This window comes from Cucurbita pepo, chromosome 5 (genome assembly GCF_057944985.1).
Source record: "Cucurbita pepo subsp. pepo isolate OVF chromosome 5, ASM5794498v1, whole genome shotgun sequence".
Taxonomy (NCBI): Eukaryota; Viridiplantae; Streptophyta; class Magnoliopsida; order Cucurbitales; family Cucurbitaceae; genus Cucurbita; species Cucurbita pepo.
Genome location: NC_141802.1, coordinates 4,735,817 through 4,760,099, shown reverse-complemented (window position 1 = coordinate 4,760,099; position 24,283 = coordinate 4,735,817). Strand labels below are relative to the sequence as shown.

At 32.4% G+C, this 24,283-nt stretch overlaps 3 protein-coding genes across 4 annotated transcripts; all 3 read left to right on the top strand.

The window, feature by feature from the left end:
- The first annotated feature begins 5,132 nt into the window (after window positions 1-5,132).
- On the top strand, window positions 5,133-8,801 carry TRE1 (trehalase 1). Its single transcript, XM_023678639.2, has 11 exons — window positions 5,133-6,048; window positions 6,441-6,560; window positions 6,651-6,766; window positions 6,866-6,966; window positions 7,051-7,160; window positions 7,277-7,349; window positions 7,431-7,595; window positions 7,694-7,781; window positions 7,879-7,978; window positions 8,095-8,308; window positions 8,425-8,801. The coding sequence occupies exons 1-11, from the start codon at window positions 5,417-5,419 to the stop codon at window positions 8,506-8,508; spliced, it is 1,803 nt and encodes a 600-aa protein (XP_023534407.2). The 5' UTR covers window positions 5,133-5,416; the 3' UTR covers window positions 8,509-8,801.
- A 7,021-nt stretch (window positions 8,802-15,822) lies between these two features.
- On the top strand, window positions 15,823-17,857 carry LOC111796013 (short-chain dehydrogenase TIC 32 A, chloroplastic). 2 transcript variants are annotated; one of them, XM_087123734.1, is made up of 8 exons: window positions 15,823-16,083; window positions 16,173-16,404; window positions 16,490-16,569; window positions 16,637-16,793; window positions 16,888-16,972; window positions 17,059-17,146; window positions 17,217-17,263; window positions 17,369-17,857. In XM_087123734.1, the coding sequence occupies exons 1-8, from the start codon at window positions 15,957-15,959 to the stop codon at window positions 17,567-17,569; spliced, it is 1,017 nt and encodes a 338-aa protein (XP_086979860.1). In that variant the 5' UTR covers window positions 15,823-15,956; the 3' UTR covers window positions 17,570-17,857. The 2 variants fall into 2 exon arrangements, with proteins under 2 accessions (XP_086979860.1, XP_086979861.1); XM_087123735.1 differs by having other exon boundaries at window positions 15,824-16,083; window positions 16,891-16,972.
- Window positions 17,858-18,813: 956 nt separating this feature from the next.
- On the top strand, window positions 18,814-23,810 carry LOC111796016 (P-loop containing nucleoside triphosphate hydrolases superfamily protein). The gene is made up of 12 exons (XM_023678697.2): window positions 18,814-19,014; window positions 19,371-19,522; window positions 19,622-19,665; window positions 20,123-20,203; window positions 21,047-21,239; window positions 21,834-21,864; window positions 21,944-22,002; window positions 22,120-22,193; window positions 22,719-22,805; window positions 23,168-23,229; window positions 23,372-23,400; window positions 23,506-23,810. The coding sequence occupies exons 1-12, from the start codon at window positions 18,981-18,983 to the stop codon at window positions 23,590-23,592; spliced, it is 933 nt and encodes a 310-aa protein (XP_023534465.2). The 5' UTR covers window positions 18,814-18,980; the 3' UTR covers window positions 23,593-23,810.
- Window positions 23,811-24,283: the final 473 nt, after the last annotated feature.

Here is a 24,283-nt window from a genome sequence, read left to right as displayed (position 1 = left end):
TTATCCGCATTTGGAAGTCTTGAGGTTGAGTTATGAGCTTTGTAGCCAAGATTTTGACTGGAATCACTGGTGTGCGATCTAGTGGTATTTTTATGGAGATTCTATCTATTGCCGTAGGATTCCTATTCAAGATCATTGCAGTTTCTTTTCAGATGGTTGTAGGACGGACGACGTCTATAGGTGGTAGGGTAGGGTCAAATTGTGGCCAATCTTCCATCCACCATTGTCTTAGGTACTCAGCTAGTTTTTTTTTTTTTTTTTTGTAGGCTCAACATTATCAGAGATTCTGAGTACTTGAAAGAAAATCATGTGAAAGAGTCATCCTTATCATTCACATATGTTTGATCCCTTCCTTTATCATCAAGAGTTCTCTTCACTAAACTCAAGATCAGCCTTTTGCGCAAGACTACGTGTTAATAACTAAAGTTTCCATTGATTGATGAGATTATCATGTCCACCTCCCTCCCCAACTAAATGGAACACATTTTCTTTCCTTTGTTTTGGGCTTCATGTTGTTCCCGTTGTAGTGGGCCTAATATAGAATCAAATTGTCGGCCATGGCCCATAGTCTTTGTCTATTATGTTGGGTGGGCCTAATGGTCCAAAATCTATTTAATAAGCATCCCAGTTGGAAAAAAAAAAAAAAAAAAAAAAAAGGCCTTTCATGTTGGTAAATTCATATCTACCCTTTGATTATAAAGTTGGTAAGATGGATTATTCAACTACCAAAAATCATACTTGGGTTCATTGAAATAAGTCTTCAAAGTCCAAAATATGTAGTAAGTTTGATGAGTATTTGTGAAGGGAGTTTGATGTAATTTTGTGACACCCGTGTAAAGGAGGGTACATAAATGAACTGAAACCATGTCATGATGATTGAATGATTAAGAAATGCCCAAAGGAATAGAAAGTTACTATCTATATTAACGACCTTCTTTTTTTATGATTTTATTATATAAACTGCATGGTTAAACATGCTTTATTTTAAGCAATTTCTATGTTGGGTGATTTCCTAGTAATTTTCCTAAATGCACGTGAGGAAGGACAAAACATATTTGGCTTGTGTTGGTCTGTGAGGAGTAGATAACATATATTAAATAAGTCCTTAAATTCTTTTAAAAAAATGCAAGTCTTTAAATTTTTTATTACGTCTAATAAATTTCTTAATCTTGTAATTAAAAAATGATTCCACTAAAAAATGTTTAATTGAAATATAATTGAACGTAGAATAAGAGAAAAAATGTTTAATTGAAATATAATTGAACGTAGAATAAGAGATTTGTAGCACCATCTTTGTAGATGCTGCTTCACACGTGGACTGTTTTCGCTACGTTATGTTATAATTTAAGTGATCTTGTATGGACCTATTTTTTAATTATTTTAATAACTTGGCGTGTTGGTCATAACTTGTAATATCTTTTTTCTATTAAATTGTTTGACCCTACAATTTCTTCCCCAAATGAAAGAGGATAACCTTTGTTTTTAACATTATGTATTGGATAAGCTTCTAAAACCAACCTTTATTAAATTACAACAAAACTTTCCCATAATTTCATTTTTGTATACAATATTTCTTCTTTATTACTTTGAAATTTTTCAAAAATGGAATATAAACCCCTACCAACCCTCCTCTCTGTATATATATTAATTATTTGTCTATTATATTAATCGGTGGATCTGTTCATTTCTTTGACCTAAAGAAATAGTTAAATTACGTACGCATTTGCATACCTAACATTAGATGTTCTAACGTGTAATTTAATTTTTTTATATATATATGTTTGCTTTTTTTCCTTTTTATATACGAAATAAAAAATATTTATAACTATAACAACATTGACCTATCAAATATTTTATGCTGAAAATATAATTATATATTTTAAATAATTTTGAAATCAAAAGAATGTCGACGTGGAAGGGATATTTGAACTTCCATCTTGGATCACATTATTTAATAATAAAACTAACGTGATACCGAAACGAGTGGACCCACCAATCCGTGCTTGGTTACCTTTAGCTCAGCTTACGTGGCGCCGCGTCATTTGGATCCACCATTGTGGTCCCCCCCTTGTCCTAAATATCCGTTCTTTTTTTTCTAAAATTAAAATTGACATAATTATATAAAGTATAAATTTTAAATTTTATGGATTGAATTATATTTTTTTATTTTGAAGTTAGTAGATTTATTAGATGGAGTTATTATACAATAAATATTGAAATATTTATTCAAATTTAAGATAAATATTAAAAAATTTAAAGTGAAACTGAGTAGTAAATTTAATGTATTAAAATATATAAAATAATCTGCAAATGGATAAAATCAAAAGTTTGAAGTGAGAGGGTTCCCATGAGTTAGTTGTTTTCAGGTGCAAAAGATATAAGAACCAATCAAAATATAATTTATTTTATTTTATTTTATTTTATTTTTAAATTCACCGGGTCCAGTTGTCGGTGCATGTGAAGATCTGAGTCAAGTCTGACCACGAACTTGACAAGTGGCATACTTGCATTGTATGGTCCACCAGACACCTATTTCTATTTTGTCAACGTGTCGAACTGTAATTGGCCATTTTTATTTCAATTATAGCATTTTTTTACTAAAATAATATCTAAATTACAAAAATATTAATTTTTAATATTTAATAAGTTCTTAAATTCATTAGATTTTTGTCCATATAAATAATCTGTTCAATACAAAATTGAAAAAATTTGATCTATTAAATTTTGATTAACTTGTTAACTAATTTACCATTTTTTATTTTTTTTTAATTCAACTAGTTAAAAGATTTGAATTACTTAATTTAATAGAGAAAAATAATGTTTGACCATATACTGAGTCGTGTTTGATAGTCATTCTATTTCAAAAAATTAAATCTATGAATACTTTTACTAAAGTATTGTAAATAAATATATAAAAAATAGTTTTACTATATATAAAAAAAAATTAACTATATATATATATTTTTTTTTTTTACTTTTTCCCATCCTATTTTGAAGATTTTTAGTTAATTATTCTAAAATTTTATTCTTTAGCATGGTAAAATGTGGACTAAATTTTTTTCTTAATTCATTATATATAATTATGTTTTTGTTCACGATGTAAGCTAGAAGAATAACATCTCGTTGACTATATGAAAGTAACGATAATAAAATTTTATTAAAAAATATTTGAAAGTTACAACGTGTAAAACATGATTATTTTAGAATCTCTATTAATTAGAAATAAAAATATTGTATGAAAAAAAAAAAAGTCAATAACTTTTATTTATTTTTAAGGAATATGAAAAAGTTTCACAAAATGGTTGGAAAACAAACCTTATATTTTTAATAGTAAAAAAAAAAAAAATGGTAAGCTTATGCTTATCCTTTCCCTTTTAAATATTCGTGGATGAAAGTCTAACGAGATTTCAAACTCTCGAACTCTATTAAAAAAATGATTAACTTTATTAAAGTTGATTGGATTATATAAATTAAACCGGATTAAAGTTAGTTTAAACGATAGAGTTCAAATTGATAATTTTATATTTTTTTTTATGTTATATAATAATATAGGTTTAAAATATGTGGTTATTAAAAAAATATATTTTAAAATAGTGAGTATAAAGTATGTCAATAATTGTCACTTTCCTGAAATGGGTATTGTTAATCTCAATGAACTCTTGAGATCTAAACCACGGTTTAATGCTTATCATCAACCATAAGGACGACACTTATCCACACTATGATGCCTTTTGTTACACCTAATTTTCACTTTTAAATTTAAAATTAAATAGTTAAAATTTGCATATTATAGGTAAAAGTCACAAAAATAATATTAAAAAAAAGTTGAAAAAAAAAACATGATTTTGTTACTTTCAAATTTGTAATTTTTTAAAAGAAAACAGTACGTTTATATTTTTCAAACATTCAAAGCCAAAAAAATATAAATGTTGTCAAATCAATTGAAATGTAAACACATTTGAAAATAATAATAATAATAATAATTTTTAAATGCATTTAGTAAAGTTTTTTAATTTATTGATTATTTGTAAAAGCTAGTTGTGCCAGCTTTACTGCTCTATCTTTCGGTCGGAGACAAGGGATGGATCCCAAACTTCTCGCTCCCACCACCTGGCTGATGGAAATAGTATTGGATGGGCAAGAGTGCAAATTGGACTCAAGCGCTCTAGGAAATGAGCTATTATCTTGTTCAATACGGAGTTGCGTCAACTGTAGATATAGACTAGCGGGGAAGTGAATAGTACACGAAGACATTAAAGAAAAGTTGACTCCTAGATCTGGAACCTGGGGGTTTCGGTGACTCATAGGACTTCCCTTAGCTCAGTCTTTTTAGTTCTCGAACCAAGGAACAAATTTATTTTTTGTTTTGTTAATTAGATTCATTAATGAACAATTTAGAGGAAAGAAAATAAATTAAAAAAAAAAAAATAGAAGTAATAAAAAAAGAAAAAAGAAAGAAAAGAAAAAGCAATTATTTAACGCGTGAAAATTGGAATCTCCGCCTAACTTGTTTTGATTTTTACTATTTATTTGGACAGTTATGACTTTCATATAAAATTTAATACCCACAAGAATTTTTAATTAAAAAAAAAAAAAAAGCAATTATTTATCATTTTTGTTCATATTTTCATAATTACTTTATAAAAAAAAACACTATTTTCACTATTTTCACTAAAAAACAAAACCGTTTTTGTTTCATTCAATTTTAAGCTAAAAATGATAAAGAAACCGACATAAATTAAAAATAAACATAAAGGTGATTTTATCATAATTATGGAAGTGTATGAGTTGGCATAATATTTTTTATTTTTTATTTTAAAATATAAAAAATATATATAATTTATTTGATCTTAAAAGGTCATAACCGTAAAGCTTTCAGTTTCAATTTCTGACCCATAAACGACGCCGTGACAATCCACTTGCTTTCTCCGCGTTTCTTTTTTCAAATACCATATTTTAAAAACTTTTATTTTATTTATTTATTGAGTTATTTTTAATTAAATTAATAAAAAAAAAAAGGGAATATTGAAAAGGTTTGAACAAGATAGCAAAATAGGAATTGAAGTCCAGAAAACATTGGTTAAACCCAACAGGCCGCGCGCCGCCCGTTGTGTTTGGTACCAAATTTTGATATCAACAGGCGGAGAGAGAGAAAGAAATTGATATCCATTTGTTAATTGGCCTAATCCATTGGACACTATTCATAGCTTCTTTCCAAGATCATAAAAACGAAATTTCCATCTCGATTCTCGATTCATTCTTCTCTGATAATTTTCCCATCAATCCTCGTCATCACCTTCTTCTTCGCCACAAATCCCTCTCTCTCTCTCTCTCTCTCTCTCCTCTGTACTTTCTTTTTTCTCTCTCCTAGTCCGCACTCTGTCATCACCTCCCCCAGTTTTCTTCCTCCATAAATATGGCTTTCTTTCAACCCCTTCTTACTCCGCCCGTTCATTGTTCATTAACTCTTTTTCTCTTTTTCCTCGTCGTTGTACCATTGCTTCCTCCCGCCGCCCCCATGCCTTTGCACGAAGTTTACTCTCCTCGCTTGGCCTATAGGGGTCCGGTTATTCCGGTCAACAATCTCGTCAAGTTTCTCGAGCGTCTTCAGGTTGTGGCGCTCAATTCCTTTGGTAAACTTGATTTCGATCTTAAATATTACGTCGATTTGTCGCTTAAATTTGATTTGAATTCCACTGAGAGGGCTTTTGATGCCCTTTCACGATCCTCCAATGGCTCTGTCCCGGTTGAGGATTTGAAGTCGTTTATTAGCGAGTATTTCGATAGTGCTGGAACCGATATGGTGTACTCCGACCCGGTGGATTTTGTCCCTCGGCCTCAAGGGTTTTTGCCGAAGGTGGAGAATGCGGAGGTTAGAGCTTGGGCTTTGGAGATTCATAATTACTGGAAGAATCTTAGTCGGAAAGTCTCCGATGATATCATTCATCGCCCCGATGCCCATACTCTGCTGCCGTTGCCGATGCCCTGTATCATTCCCGGAGCCAGATTCCGGGAAGTTTACTATTGGGATTCCTATTGGATTATCAGGTATTGTGATGGCTACAGTTTTGTCTCGATTTCTTTCTGCTTTTTCAACGATTTTATTTTAATCTCCAGCGTTTTAACTTGACTTGTACTTTTCCAAGAAAACTGTTCCTGATTGAATTTGGCCTTTTATAAACTCACTTTTTTCTTCACATTGTTCTTATCTTTGCCGGCCCCTTTTCTTGGATTCTGTTTCCCCCTTTTGTCACTTTGTTAAGAAACAATCCTCAGGCCGTTCAACTGGTTTCTGTGAAATATTCCACTGTGAAATTTGGGAAATGCAGTTTGAAAATTTCCCATTAAGAAACTGAAAATTTTGTATATTATATTTTCTTGAATGATGACAAAACTGGGTGGGATTGTTCCCTCATTTGTTTTTATTTCATTTTGTGCAGAGGATTGTTAGCTAGTAAAATGTATGATACTGCCAAGGGAATTGTTATCAATCTCATTTCAATGATTGATGAGTTTGGCCATGTTTTGAATGGTGCTAGAGCTTATTACACTAACAGAAGGTAAATTAACTGATCAATCCCTGTGAAGAATTGTGTGAAAATTTAGTAGTTTTGGAAACTGATTATCCAACCCTGGATTACATTTTGCAGTCAGCCTCCTCTCTTGAGTTCCATGGTTTATGACATATACCTTAGAACAGGTGATTTAGAGTTCGTGAGGAATTCCCTCCCAGCTTTGATCAAAGAGCATATGTTCTGGAATTCAGGTACGACGAGATACCGATGCGTCTTACTCGATCATTATAGCTGTATCGATTTCCTTAGTTTTAGTAAGTTTGTAATTTAGTGTTCTCTATTGGTTTTAGGATTCCATTCTGTTACTGTCCGGAAGGCTCCTGGTGGAAATCATTCTTTGTCTAGATATTATGCAATGTGGAATGAACCCAGGCCTGAATCTTCTCTGCTGGTGTGTTTTCCTCTTGGATCTTAGTTACCTACCTCCATAATATGAACTTACCTTGTGTTTGACTTCATGATTTATTCTTGACAGGATGAGAAACTTGCCTCAAAGTTTGTGAATAACTACGACAAGCAGCGTCTATACCGTGAACTCGCATCGGCTGCCGAATCTGGTTGGGATTTCAGTTCAAGATGGATGAGGTATAACCATTGTGATCTGGAATATCTGCAGAGCTAAGAGTTTATTAAGTTTTGAGACATTTTTATAGCATTACAGCAATGAAGTTTTTAAACGCTTTTGAGTTTACTTCTTGAAGGGATCACACGGACTTATCAACATTGGCTACAACTTCAATCTTGCCAGTTGATCTCAATGTATTCATACTCAAGGTATGGCTTGAACGAGTTCTTCGAAAACCTCGACGTTCTTCATATCACCATTAGCACAACTAATGTTTTCTCTGAATTCAGATGGAACTTGACATCTCCAATTTGGCAAGAGCTGTTGGAGATTTCTGCCTTGCTTATAAATTTTTGGAGGCTTCACTAGTCAGAAAGAAGACAATCAACTCTATTTTCTGGAACTCAGAGAAGGGACAATGGCTTGATTACTGGCTTGATAATGGCTCTCACAAGGTATATATATATATATGTATATAATTTCTGAAAACTTTCTAAGCTTTTGATACTCTTCTTTTAGCAGTTATGTTGATTGAAACTTTTGGAGCTTTCAGGGTGTTCATGCATGGGATGCTCGGAGCCAGAACAAGAACATATATGCTTCGAACTTCATTCCGCTCTGGATCGAATCGTTCTACAACGGTTTGTAGCTAATTCCCTCTTTATCATAAGCATTTTTTCAGCTAAGTTTCTCTGAAGGCTAAGGTTAGGAATGGTATGCTTGTTTTTGTATGAACAGACAGCATACAGATGAAGAAAGTGTTGAAAAGCTTACGGAAGTCAGGCTTGCTATGCAATGCCGGGATTGCAACTTCTACTATTAATTCAGGAGAACAATGGTTAGTAGTACTGAATCTTTAGGAACTGTTTGTTTTACATACACAACACTCAAACCTTTCATATCACTCAAACCTTTCATATCACTCAAACCTTTCATATCTGTACACAACAAAAGGGATTTCCCGAATGGTTGGGCGCCAATTCAGCACATGATCATCGAGGGACTGGCGAGATCGGAGTTGAAAGAAGCAAGGGTATTGGCTGAGGATATGGCCGTGAGATGGCTTCGAACCAACTATGTGGCTTACAAGAAAACAGGGTATATGCATGAGAAATATGATGTCCAAAAGTGTGGAGACTTTGGCGCAGGAGGTGAATATGTCCCTCAGGTACATCACTCATCAACTTGCATTGCATTTCTCTCTTCCACTCATTTGAATCATTAAGAAATGAAAAGTGTTCCTCTGCTGATCTGTTTCCTTTTGGTTCCTATGTTTGAGTGTAGACTGGTTTTGGATGGTCAAATGGAGTTGTCTTGGCTTTCCTTGAAGAGTTTGGATGGCCCGAAGATCAAAATATTGACTGCTAATTGACTAGACAGCCGTGTACATGTTTGGGAGTGACTTTGGAATTGCCTAACTTGACTTTTACGATGACCCACATGACTAAACTACTTTTGGCCATAGATTCATTGAAGAGTTTGAAGGTGATTTTGAAAGATGGGTAGAAAATTAGAGAGAGGAGCCCCGTGGTTCGACGAGCCTCCATGTTAATGTAAAGTTTAGGTAGTAAATATTATATTAGATTCCTATTATATAATTCACACGACATCAAAATGAATGTAATGTCTTTCTAATATATTTGTTTATGCTTTTTTATGAAGTTTAAATCTCTATTACTATCGTTGTAGTACTAAAATTTGGCTCTAATATCAATTTTTAGATTTTTGTAGAGTAATTTGAATAACGAGTTTAAAATCGAGTTTTATTTACTCTTGATCTTAGATCGAAAGGTCTTATTCTTCCGAATTTTCATGAATTTCGTATTAATATTATAACATCCTATTATCTATTCTTCCTATATTTTGAACTAAATAAATTATTTAATAAAGACCAATAAAATTTACTCAATAAATTTTAATTAAAAATGCAATCCGAAAAATTCCTATTAAAATTCGTGTTCGACAATTAAAAAACATAATTTAGAGGCCCAATTTAATGTGTCAACTCGACAGGCCGAACTCATTAGACCATAAATTGATTTATGAGCTTAGCTTCTAGAAATTGGGTCCACTTTGAGGCTCAAACAATAATATTAACGTTTTGGGCCTCAACCTGTAACAAGCCCATTAAAGTTTTGGGCTCAATGGGCTGACCCAATGATCCACCAACAACTTTTTATCCTTTTCTCTTCTTGGGCCTTATTGACAAAAGTTGTGCCAATTTCACATCTCAAATTTAGATTTTTCTATCCACTAAAAAATTTTGGTGGCGAGAATTTAATTTCTGTTCATCTATTCAAACATTGAAATTTTATAATTTTAAAAAATTTAATCCTCCAAATAATTTAATTAAGCTAGTAGTTAGGCTCCTAAAAATGTAACTTTTTACATTAAAAAAAAAAAAAAAAAAAAAATCTTAAAAATCGAGCTTTAAACCTTATTATGATGATATTTTTAGTGATGAAGATTTTAGTCGTTCCTAACCCAAGTGTTTGTATGACTCAATTTGATCCGAAGATTAGTTTTGTAATATAAGGTATTTATACGGTTCATTCTTCATTTTTTCGAAATAAGAATTCATCCATAATACAAATATCTTAATAAATTTATTAATACATTCCACTGATTTTTTTTTAACTTAAATTTAAACTGTGCCAAAGCATATATTTTTTAAATTTGAAAAAAAAAAATTATCAATTGGGTTCTACATAAATTTATTAAAATTTGCATTATGATTATAGATTTTCTAAAAGATTGAGATTAAGATTTGGTGTAGCACTCAATAGACAAAAATAACATTTAATTTAATATGTAAAGAACTTTTGGATAATAATAATAATAATAATAATAATAAGAGCAATAATAAAGGTTCCAAAGGTGGTGGAGTCAGGTTCTTCCAACTTAATCCATTTGTGTCAATATCCATACCAATTAAAACAACTTTCATCAAATAAATTATTCCAATGCTCTTTTCTATTTAATCTCTCTTTTAAAACTAAAATACCAATATTTTGATTCAATTTATAAATTACAATTTAATTCAAAATCTACTTTATTCTAATAAATAATTATTTTTCGTTTTTATTTTATTGTTTTATTACTTAAAAACCCTCCACCTAAAACATATATTTTTTTAAAAAAATTAGTTGAATTATACTTAAACTGACCTAAAAAAATTAATAAACTTTATAAACTATAATTAATATATCACGAATTTTGTATTATGAATTAAAATAATATGTTTAGAAGAAATTAGCAATGAATTAAGAGACTCCAATGGGACAATCTGTTTTGTTTGTATTCACATCTTCTTCCATTGCCATCAAATTATTAAACTTTTAAAAAAACATTTGACATTTGACATTTGACAACATTATTATTTACGAACCAAATAATTAAAAGTGGAAAAAAGAAAACTTTGGTTTAAAGATATTGATTGGTGATATGAAAGAAGATGCATGGGAGGATTGGGATCCAATAATTTAAGAGCAAAAGAGGATTGAAAAATTAGGCCCCAAAAACCCTAATTTTAAGGGGGAGGGACCCTTCAAAGATTCCTAGCCTTCCCCACATCAAACGTCTACTTACTGCCAATTATTGAATTATTGAACCTTTCTTTTATGTATTCCTAACATATTGTGTATTTATATTATATAACCTAAGCTTCCTTCCACGTTATTATATTCGAATAAGTGGGTATCGTTTATTAAATATGTTTTGGTTACGAAAAGAGGGTTAGTGGAAACAAATCACAAATCGGATAGTTTATTTTCATATCACATCAGTCGGATTGTAAAAGATTTCAACGCATAAATAAATAAGAAACAAACACGAATTGCTCCAAGCAAAACACGTTAGTTATAAAGTCTTTTAGGCTAGGTTGTAAGGTACAGGATCTTCGTAGTAGGATGAACCAACATCTAGCTGAGTCTCACAATTCTATTGTCTCTCCCTCTCGGTCGAGTCGAAAGGGTCCTGATGTAGTGGGATTGTTACAATCCGACTACCCAATCCAACAAGTCAAAGACAAGTTGACCATAGGTTTGAATCTTGTTTCTATGATTGAGCCACCGAAAAGGAAGGTTGTGATGTTCCACATTGGTTGGGGAGGAGAACAAACCATCATTTATAAGGGTGTGGTAACCTTCCCCTAGCAGACGCGTTTTAAAACATTGAGGGGAAGCCCAAAAGGGAAAGTACAAAGAGAACCATATCTGCTAGTGGTGGATCTGGGTCGTTACAAAGGTGCACCTTAAGACTACTCTTATTCAAATATGGTATCGATTCATTTATGTACTAAAATATAATATATGATTGAAAAATTTAGAAAAGGGAGAAAGACAAAAAAGTATATATATATATAGACAAAATAGGGTTTAAACCTAACCATTAGTATATGATATATAATATAGTTAAAAGTATAATGTTGAATAATAAATCATCCATGGAACATGGTGTAAATGTCACACATTTATTTATTTATTAATAGGTATGTTATTAATCACTGTCCTCGCCTAGATTAGGTTGGATTAAATTTAGATTAGTGAAAGATAGTTGGGCAATTAAACACCCAAATAATTAGGGATTAATGATGGATTAAGCAAAAAGACACACAAAATCCAAGATTAGGATTTCATGGGCTGTATCCATATCTTGGACACAAATCACAATCCAATTTACATATTTTTTTAATGTGGTGGAGTTGGAATTTCCTTTTCAATTTACATATTTATGTCCTTTTTTAACATTAAAAATGTTTTATTTATTTCTTCATACTTCGATTTGATTTTGCTTTATTACCAGATTTCTTTGTATTAATGGGCTTATCCTCGATTACTATGCAAATTAACATCCTTAATTAATTAATTAACTAATCAACTAATCATAATGCTCCCTTTTGTCCTCTTTCTTGGTGCTATTTTGTTGCGTTAATTCTTAATTATGTTAATTATGTTGCCCCACCACCATTACCTTCTATTCTAACCTTTTTTTTTCAAAAATTAAATGTCACTATATTCAAATATTAATACCCTCAATAAATATCTTCATAACATATATATAATATATCAATTTATAAATTATGGTTTATCATAGGAACATGTATATACATATATGTGATTCGCTGATTATTCTTATTATAGGCTATTCACTTAGACTTGTCTATACAAACTATTTAATGATCATATTAGGAAGATCTACTCACGTAATTTTATTAAAAGAATACAAAATACTCAATTTACATGTCTATTAACTCACTCTTTTTTCGGAGAACATAATGCATATTATCTTTACGTGACGACTATAGTAAATTTTGTTTTAGGAGATAAAGGCGACCTGCAAAATAAGAAAAACTTTGAACATAGGTGTGAAGTTTGCCACACAGACACACGGTTAAGTTAGCTAAGGAAGGAGGAAGAAAGCTTTAGAATTTGTGATGTCGGGTGTCATAATCGCATTTGTGTGGTAGCAGGACAATGATTGTGTGACATTCCTTCTAACGTAACGAATAAATCAGTTATGAGAAATTCGGACTTTGCAGACAACATTGATGTATGCTTGAGACTCGGGTCACATTTGAGAGAAATATTTTAGAAACCGTGAATGAGAAAATATGTTGAAAACAATTTGAAGAAAAAAATAATGTTATGAACTAGAAGCAATTAGACGACAACAACGGATTTGATAATATATAATTCAAGTATGAAGTAGTAACAACTCATCATATCCCCTAATAGTAAATTTTGGGACATTTTAGTTCTATCGGGTGTAAACATGATTTTGGTGAATGACCATACAATCCCGTACTGACACAACATGAAATAATAAAGGTTTATTTAAAATAGATTTGGAACGAGCATGCGGTCATGGACCATACGTCCTGGACAAACATGACCGAAACATCTGACATGTGATCACAGACAACACGCCTTGAATATGTATGACCATAACACCGGACACAAAGATGGCATTAAGGCGAATAAGGTTGTATGAAAATGTGATGAAGAGCGGGTAATTATATCAAAGCACTAGGGGGAATAAGATAATGGGGGTTGTGGAGTAGAGAATATGATGTCACAGGGTCCCCTCCTTAGGCCACGGGTTTGTGTGGTAAGTGCTCCAAAAAGCTCGAATTTTTTCTTTTTTGCTTTTTTTTTTATTTTTTTAATTCTAACTTTTAGCTCACCATCAAATTTAAATAATTTAATTACCTTTCTTTCTACCAAAAACAAAATCCTTGATTAAAATGTATAAAACTAATAATAACAATATCTTTTTTTTTTTTTTTTTTTCATTTTTTAATACTTCCAAGTAAATTAAACATGGCTTTATCTATATATTTATCGTATTTCTTAATCTTTGTGGAAAATTTAGTATTTTGGAAAATAGTATAAAAAGATTATATAATTACAGAAAACACCTTCCCAATTTTGGATTATATCATGTGAAGCTTACTAAAGTGAAAAGATGAATGAAGGTGACTAGGGTTGTGACACATGCCTGCCCACGTGACATGTTGCAATTAATAATTCATTGCGACTTATTTTTCAATTTATACAATTTTTCTTTCTTCATTCAATAATACATCTAAATCAAAAGGGTTATAAATCTAATATCTTTCCTACCATATGCTTAATTTTAAATTCTTAAATTACAAATAAATACGTTATTAACTCAAGTATTTTTTATTTTATTTTGATATATATAATAATAAGAATACTTTCGGTCAATGTTTCGTCAAACGGATAAATACACTAAGTTATGGTTTTGTTTGTGATTTAATGAAAAATATATCTATGTTAATATTAACATTGAGATCTAGATCCAAAATTGGCATTTTTGGTTTTTACCTTTGATTTTTGGCTATCAATATGAGTTAAATTGATATCAAGATGTGATAGATTGCCATTATTTTTTTTTTTTTGTTCTTATTTGTAACTTTTGATCATATCAATATCGAGATTAGGTAAATTCAATATCATATTTTTTTCTTTTATGCATGATTTTTAGTAATTTTTTTGTCATATTGTAAGAACAAAAACAAGGATCAAACTAACATTTTCGTCCCGTGATTTCACCACCTTTATACAAAATCATGCAATGTGATTTTGTTCCCGATATTATATTATAATATTATAAATTTTAGAACTAGACTAAGGCGTTTTATTACCATGAATTTTGATTATGATTACAATCCATGTTTATTATGAAAAAGTAAAGACATTAATTATAGTTTACATGATTATTTATAATAAAATGTTGATATAATCATGGTTAAATTTAACTGAACTGTTATAAGAGATTCGTTGAATAAAACCAGACATTTTAAGGAATTCCATGAATCCAACCATGTGTGTATTGAAGAGCGAAAGAAACTTCGTAATTTGCCAAATAAGAAATTTTAATTTAATTTATTTATGGGGATGACAACTAGTTCAGTTCAATTAATTTCAAACCATGTGATTGGAGTCTTGATCTGTTGGATAATAATAATAATAATAATAATAATAATAATAATAATAATAATAATAATAATAATAATAATAATAATAATAACAATAATACAACAAAAAAAGAAAATAACTAAAATTTAAAAGATGCCTTTTCGACGATTAATGATTAGCCAGCTGGCATTTTCCTTCTCCCCGTATCAGTCTTACGGAATCGAGGCCGTGGAATTGACCCTTCCAGCCGATCCGAACAACCCCTCACGTGCACTCCTTCTCTCTCCTCCCAACGTGTCACTCAACGACTTTTTCAACCCTTTTAAATTAATCGCCGACTCCTCCCTAACCAATCAACGCCTCATAATTCTCAATCATTCCATTTATTTTCCTTTTTTCATTTTTTTAAATTTACGTGAAACTATTGTTACTCTACTAATTTCTTTAAATATCTATATTTCTTTTGTACTTACATGTACTTAGTCCTTAATATGTATGATTTCTTTAAGATTTTCATAAAAAATTTAATTATATATCTTTAAAAAGAAAATTATCTCGACCAAGAAATATACAAACTTTCAAAACTTATATATATTTTACCCTTAATTTTTTATTTTCTAATTTTTAATGGTAAAATTATGAATTTGGTTATTATGGTTTATAGAAAATTTTTACCTCCAAAACGTCGTCGTTGCAACCTACATATACCCAACCTAAATTAAAGCTACACGCATTTTTTGAATATAAAAATAAAAAAATAAAAAAAGTGGAAAAGGGAATGGCCATCTGTCACCTTTTCTAATTCCAATTCCACATCCAACTAAAAGCTATGAACCCAAAACGTTTGCGTATGAAACTTTTTTTCTTTTCTATATATATATATATATATATATATATATATATATATATATATATATATATATTTTTTTTTTTTTTTTTTCTTTTCTATATATATATATATTAATAATTTAAAAGAAATTATTATTTTTTTTGTCTAGATTTTATGTTATTTTAATTTAATGAGAAAAAAGTGAAGGGAAATTAGTAAAAAGTAGCCGAGAAAGAAAAAGAAAAAAGAAAAAAAAAGAAATAGTAATAAATGAATGGAAGCTCCCAATTACCCATTTGAATAAAGGAAACAAAGGCGTTCTGAAATGACAAATATGTTATCCACCCTCTCTCTCTCTCTCTCTCTCTCTCTCTCATGGGGCTTTATAAATTGCAGTCCAAACCCTATCCCCCGGCTTCCCTTATTAACAAACCCTTCTCTCTCTCTCTCTCTCTCTCTCTTTTTCAATTCCTCTGCCTTCTGAAGTTGACACATGAACCCCGGCGTGGCCTGCCATTTCTGACACTCTCCTCCATTCCCTCCAAATGCTCGATTCTTTCTACTACCTCGCCGGCTCCCCCGGCCCCTCCGGCTTCGGCTCCAAATCCACCGCCGAACAAGTCACCGCCTCCTCTCCTCTCCCCCTCCCTTCCCTCACCGCCATCATCACCGGTATTACTCTCCTCTCTTCTTTCCGTCTCACCCTTTTATTTATTTATTTATTTATTTATTTATTTATTTATTTATTTATTTATTTTCAGGCGCCACGTCTGGTATTGGAGCTGAGACGGCTCGGGTTCTAGCCAAACGTGGGGTTCGTCTCATCCTCCCCTCCCGGAACCTCAAAGCCGCCGAGGAAACCAAGGCGCGGATCCTCTCCGAATGCTCCGATTCCCAAATCATCGTTATGCCACTTGATTTGAGCTCTCTTTCTTCCGTTACAAACTTTGTTCATCAATTTCAATCTCTTAACCTTCCTCTAAACCTCCTTATGTAAATTTCCCTTTTCTTTCATCACTCTAATTATTCTCTTAACCATAACGCCGTTATTCATTTTAATTTCTTTTTTTAATTTTAGAAATAACGCTGGCAAATTCTCGCATGACCACGCAATTTCCGAGGACGGGATCGAAATGACCTTCGCCACTAATTATTTGGGTAATTTTAAAAATATATAAATATTATGTATTTTGAAGTTTATTTATATTATTATTATTTTATTCAGGTCATTTTCTGTTGACGAAACTGTTGGTGAATACGATGGCGGAGACGGCGAAAGCGACGGGGGTTGAAGGGCGGATAGTGAACGTGTCGTCGAGTATTCACGGGTGGTTTTCCGGCGACATGATTAAATATCTGGGCCAGATAAGCCGGAACAAAAGGTGAGTTTCTTCAATCAATAGGGGGGGGGGGGGGGGGGGGGTTTGACTTTGTGTATTAATAATTGTAATACAGTTAATGTGGGTGGATTCCCAGCAGGAACTACGATGCCACACGTGCGTACGCGCTCTCCAAGCTTGCCAACGTTCTTCACACGCACGAACTCGCTCGCAGATTGAAGGTTCTTTACATTCTAATATTATTTATTACCTCTTCTTCATTTTTTTTGGTTTATTTATTTATTTAATTCTTTTTTTTTTGATTTAGCAAATGGAAGCTAATGTTAGTGTGAACTGCGTTCATCCCGGAATTGTAAGAACTCGACTCACCAGAGATCGTGAAGGTTTTATAACTGGTATGAATTTTATTTTATTTTATTTTTCTTTTCGGTTAATTCAATATTAAATAAATAAATAAAAATGCAGATTTGGTGTTCTTTATGGCTTCCAAGCTGTTGAAGACAATCCCTCAGGTAAACAATTCAAAACCTCTGGATAATTAAAAAGAAAATAAAAAAAAGAAAACAGAAAAAGAAGATTAAAACTGACACCGGCCGCCTGATGCTCTTCTTGGACAGGCGGCGGCAACGACATGCTACGTGGCGACGAGCCCGAGGTTAATCCACGTCACCGGGAAGTATTTTTCAGACTGCAACGAAGCCTCGCCGTCGAAGCTCGCCGCTAGCCCAACGGCAGCCGCCCGTCTCTGGTCCGCCTCCGAGATCATGGTCAACACTAAGTCAAAGCTGGTTTTCGATCCAAACAACGGGTTGGAGTAATTTAGTATATTAAAAATCCAAATCCAAAAAAAATTATAAATTGTTTGGTTTAGAGAGGGAGAATCTTAGTCCAGAAATGAACTATAAATATATATATATATAAATATATATAAATATATATATTGGTAGATGGTAGGTAGACAAAAAGCAAGAAGCTAGGTAGCTAGTGGAAGGGGGGAAGGAATATATTCACATCAAATGTAATATTATATAGTTTCTTTTTTTAATTTCTCTGTTTATAATGTGGTAATGGATATAATCAAATATCTAATTTTCTTATATTTTTAATTAACTACTCAATTTTTTATAATTTCAATATATATATATATATATATATATATATATATATATATATATATATATATGGTGACATATCAGCCAAGTTAAGTGCCTGATTACACTTTAATTATATTATTGGACCCATCAAGTATTGGATGATTTGGCTGTGTATAAGATCATTTAATCATGATGATACTAAGATTCTAGGGCCATATTTAAAGTAAGAAAAAAAAAAGTGGCTTTATTTATTTATTTATTTCTATTTTTAAATGGAAATAATTAAAATTAGACAATGACTACTATTTCATTCCAATTATTTGAAAGACCCATGCTTTTGTTTAGTTACAAAATACGAAAACGACGGCGTATTGCATCTTTGGACTTTGGGGGGATGTGGGGTAGGATGGTGGCAGATTTTCATGTGGGTGGGATTATATTTATTTTTTTTATTTTAATAATTTAAAAGAAAAAAAAAATCATCAATATAGGACCTACTAACATGTGCCCTTAGTTTTAAAAAATACCCCTATGAAGTCATGGATTTAAATTATGGATGGTCTCCTACCTAAAATATAAAATAATTCATTGAGTTATTTTAATATTTAAATATCGTAAAATTAAATAGTTGTCAATGTGAACGGTCAAAGTATGGTGTATGTAGCTCTAGTATCCATATTTATTCAAAATAATTAGTTTTAATAATAATTTCATATATAAAAACAAATTAATTAATTAGGTCCTTAAATTTTTAATTTAGTCTTTCGAAGAAATTCTTGTTGAGGTATACATCAAACGGGCCTGCCCACAAAGAAGCCCAAAATGAGGCCCATTCAAAGTCCAGACCCATTGGTTGCCAGATCATGCAATTTTCATTCGATTGACACGTGGGACGTCTCGTTTTCATCGACCGGTGATAACCGGTTCGAACGCTCAGGGTTTGGTTGAACCAACCCGTCTTTCTGAACTGTTTTCGATCAGAACGGGATTCGGCGACAGGCAGTGAATTATGGCGTCGGTTTCAGGGCTTTGTTTATTCTAATCTCTCTCGGACTAATAAGTTCCCAGGAAGTTTTTGATTTCGATTTGAACATTTTCATGCACTTGGCATTCTCCTCTTCTTCCTAATCCCGCCATGGAAGCTTCCCTTTCTCCAGCTGCTTCAAAAGGTCTGAATCCTTTTTCTTCTAAAGATAATGCATCTCTGTTCTTCTTTTTCATCGATAATACACTTGATGAGAATTGCCTCAAATTCATAACTTAATTGCATATTTGAAAACCTAATTTGCTATCGATTGGCGATTCTTTCATCAATTTGCACTCATGAATTGAGCAGATGTGGTTTTTTAATCCTTTAATCGATTGTTGATGTAAATATGCAACTTCGTAAAAGATTCAGCAGATGTGGTTTTTTAATGTGGCTTTTCTGGTGATTGATTTTATTTTTCTCGCGGGAAAATACTATTGTTCATCATTATTCTCAATAGTTAGTCAACTGAAACGTCTTGTTGTATTTTCATTTCAGGAATAAATTTATCTGCAGAATTTGTGTGTTTCAGAAAGGAAAAATTTGTACCAAGAGCTCATAACTTTCTGTCATTCAATTCAGCCTATAAATATCGACCACTGCTCTTAGGTCAGACAAAGGATTTCTGTAGGAAGAATAAGTGTGCGACGGTAGATTACCATTACCTTTCTTTCTCTCCGCAGTCTCAATAATTACTTTCGATTCTTTTTGTATGCGAAATGTCACTGTTGAATCTTTCCCTTTTCCAGTTTACGTGCAGTCAGAGGAGAGAATTTTCTGTTGTCGAGGGCAGGTACGCTAACAAACCGTGTTCAATTGCCATATTTGTATTTCAACTGATTTCCATGGTTTGAAATTTGTGAAAGAAAAATAGGACTTCAATAAAAACTATATTCAAAGATCAAATGTCAAGTCTAATTAATCACAAAGCTTCATTTCGATTTCTTAATATTTGGCCGCTGGAGGACGTTTCTTGGAATTTGGTCTTACAAATTAGTGTGCTGGAGCATCCTTGCATTTCCATCATTCATAAAACTGATCAATGGGAAAAATTAGTGTGATTGGATTTAACAGCCATTTTATCATCTAAATGCTTTAAAGCTGCATACACATGATTTAAAAGAAGCATTGCTGCATTTTAAACATTGTTATAACGTTTTTTTTTTCTTTATCCATATAAGTAACTAATCATCTTTCTATTTCTACTTTTCTTGTGTTCATTTTGACGTTCCTTTCTATTATCTCTCAAGGTGTATAGATGACATATATGATGATTTAGCTAAACGTCTTCTTCCAACAGCAGCAGCAGCAGCTTCAGATCCTGATCTTAAGTAAGTTGCACCTTTCAAAACTTTAAAATGAGGGGGTTCAGGTAGTACACCAGATAATAAATACGATTTTTGAAAAAATATTACAACATATTATTATCCACTTGGTATTGATAATTTTTTGCCGCATCAGCAACATTAAAATCTTATAACCCCGACCAGAGTTATTGTATTTAATAGACAGAAAAAACCATCTCTGTAGAATTTCAACGATAAGCGCAGCATGGTGCCTTTTTTGATTCTGATTACCTTGAATCTCCAATGCCACATTTGTGTGTGTGTGTGTGTGTGTTTTTTTTTTTTTAATCTTTTGACTAAAATATACCACTTGTTTCTATTGCCCCTTGACCACCCCAAGAAGATTAAAATAGCACCAAATCCCATCATTCTATGTAAAAACACATATAATTCCATATTTCAGTCAAAAATTAGAGATGTGCATACAAGTATATACGAGTCTTACAAATTTAATGTATTGAATAGGTCGATCACTTTTAAGTGAGGATTATAAAGCTTCAAATTTGATGTAACCTCTGTACTCAAACATGAATGACTCTGGAGGTATTGTCAGATAGCAATAATGGCAACCGATGTTATATTGTGTGAGACATAATTGAAAATGCTTTATTGTACTTAGAAAGAAGAGAGAGAGAGAGAAAAAAAAAAAAAAAAAGGACACATCCATTTATATTAAAGGGAGTGCGGTGGATAAGACAGCTTATTTTCTGATAAATTTCAGAATTCCTAATAACCTCTTCTTTCCCCTTTTTCAATTTTTATATTTAATGCTTGTGCCATTCCCACCTAGTATTCACATTTTTTTTTTGTACTTAACTGATCATGCAGATATATTATAGGTTTGGCTGGTCCTCCTGGTGCTGGGAAAACAACTGTAGCATCTGAAGTGGTGCGGCGATTAAATAAATTATGGCCTCAGAAAGCTTCTTCAATGGATTCTCAAGTAAAGTCTGCTGATGTTGCTGCAGTTCTCCCTATGGATGGTTTCCATCTTTATCGTTCTGAGCTTGATGCAATGGAGGTGAGTTTTTATATGTTGATTTCACGGAGTTTACACTGCTTCTTTTGTGGTACATCATATAGAACCATCAAACTTATAGGATTAGAAATTACATGTGGGGATTTAATTGTTTTGTATACAGTTTAATTTCTTTGATACATTGCTGAAGTCTTGTTTTTGGCCGGTAGTATTCCAGCCATGCTTAACCATTTTCAATCAACGTTTCTACCTATGATCTTTTCGGGTACATGATCTGAGTAGAGATTTGGCATACTACAGCACTTTTCCCCCCTTAATCTTGTCATAGGTTTATCATGGCACTATTTCATCGAGTATTTTATGATTCCAGTGCGTGAACTACAAATGACATGCATAGTTATTATTACCATCTGATGGGCGAACTTTTGATCTAATCTTTTTAATAAGTTTGTCATGTATTATTATGATGTTATCGCCGTCTTTAATTCAAGATGCTACGTACATGCTCTTGTCGATGTCATGCCCTCCTGGCTTTGAGCTCAAAATCATTAACTGCTAAATCCACCTGTAAATCTTTTCTGTGATGTATGTTGCTTTACTTACTCCTAACTGTAAGCTGTGTCCTCATCTCAATAGAATCCAGAAGAAGCGCATGCAAGACGGGGAGGTGAGATCTAAGTTAAATTAATTGTTGATTTTATACCTTGCAAGCACCAGACGGGGTTGATTTCTAATTGATGAATCAGCTCCTTGGACATTCAATCCTCAGCAGCTACTCGCATGCCTCAAGACACTAAGAAGTCAGGTAATTTAGTTACTTAGGAAGAAAGGCATCATTTCTCTATTTGAGCATCCATGCTTTAGTAAGATATCTTCGTCGTGTTCTTTCTTTCTGTTCAGTTTGAAATGATGGCTTTTCCAGGGATCAGTATATGCACCATCATTCGATCATGGTGTCGGTGATCCAGTTGAGGATGATATCTTCGTGAGCCATCAGTAAGTGGTTTTTTCTTTTTCTTTTGCTATACTGTTGTATTAGTCAATCGTTGCAAATAATTTGGCCGACTACGAACGTTTCCCTTGCTGACATGATTATAACTAATGGAAATTCTTTGGGTACCTCTGTCTGGCAAACATAAACTATTGTACGGCAATTAAAATTTAAGAAGGCATTAATGGATTCAATCTAAGGTGGAAAGCTGATACCAATCTCAACTAATCTTTGAACTAGGTTGAAAAGTTGTATCAATTGGCTGCCTGAAGTTTAGCATATCAAGTTTTGATCTGCCTGATTTCTGTAAAATCATGTGATAAGATTTTCAAAAAAATTCATGGGGTTTTCTGCTTATATCCTTCTTTTGCTATACTGACAGCATTTTGATTGGAAAGTCAATCCATCTTTAATTTTTGGATTCAGTTCCGCCCCCCCCCCCCCCCCCCCCCAACAATCTGGATCTGAAAATGGTTCTATTTCCATGATATTACTAAGTATGTTATATAATTATATTCTTTCACCTGCAGGCATAAAGTCGTTATAGTAGAAGGAAATTATTTACTACTGGACGATGGGGTTTGGAAAGAGATCTCATCAATGTTCGATGAAAAATGGTAAGTTTACATTACATCTAGGCTTCTACTAGATGGTAACAAAATTGTGTTCAAGTGAGATGGTTAAATTTTATACCAACTTGTCATTTGGTGATGAAATGTACTTTTCTTCTCGTTATGATCTAATCATTGGAGGATTTAAAAGATTCTAGGACAATGATTTAAAAGTTCAATCATTGTACTTGTTTTGGCGTCCATCTCTCCCGAACTGTTCTATTTTCTAAGATTCCAAGCACTCACTTAGCTTGCCAGCGAGAACTGTAAGCTTGTAAACAAAGAATGTGATAGAAAATGTTTCCTTTGCAATAAGAATCTCTTTTTCCTTGTAATTTGTAATTAATCTAATGGTATTGATTGTTCAGGTTCATAGAGATAGATATCGACAAATCAATGGAACGAGTTCTCAAAAGACATATTTCGACGGGTATGGTGGTTGGCTGGACTTTTTTTTTTCCCCCTTTTCAATTAAAATGTTTTGGAGATGGTCAATGCAACATTTGTTAAAGAAACAACTAAATCTGTAGACTAACAACCTATACTACTCTTTCCTGCACGATCAATTACAGGAAAAGCTCCGGACGTTGCCAAATGGCGTGTAAGTTCTTCCTTATTCTTAGCATTTAACAGATAGAGCACATGTTTTCGTTCTCTGATTAGCTCCGTGATAGCATTTCTCTAACTTATTACATTCACGCAACAGATAGAGTACAATGACCGACCCAATGCCGAGCTCATAATGAAGTCTAAGAAGAATGCAGATTTAGTAATTAGCTCGGTCGATTTCTGAATGCAGGATGGAATATTTCCTTTTCTTCTCTTTGTCCTGTCTCATTATCAAGTAATTGAAATAAATTGGAAGCCCTGGGGAATCATGTTCTTGTTGATTAAGCAGCTGTGGTTTGAAGCATCTGAATTATATGGTATTATTAGTATGATGGGTTTAACTTTTAGAATAATTCTTCAACAATGTCTTGGATATCAGTGAAATTCTTATATTGCCATCAAGCCCTCAAGTATGCAAGTGCTATCATCTTAAAGCACTTTGCATGCGTCCACACACTTGAGCAGTATCTAGTTTTTCATACCAATTCTAAGCAACAAAATCATTTAAATACTTAAAAATAAAGAAAGTGGGACCCACCTAACCCTTAAAATAAAATAAAAAATAAAAAACGTTCTTCCTTAAATTGAGATCTTCTTCTGGGAATTTAAACCATGACTTACACAGGGAATTCTCACCTCATGTCCACAAAATTTAACAGGAAATTTGGTAGTGTTGGAGGGTAATTTGAGGGTGAAGACTAAGTCATAGAGAAGCCATCTTCCTCCCTGCACATCTTGTGAACATTCCTTAAATGAATCCTCGTTAAATTGAACTAATCCAACAATCTGTATAATTCCATGTCAATACTTATCAGTTATTTGCAGTCAATAGCTATGGATTGGAACCTAATGGCAACTATCCACATCAAAATCTT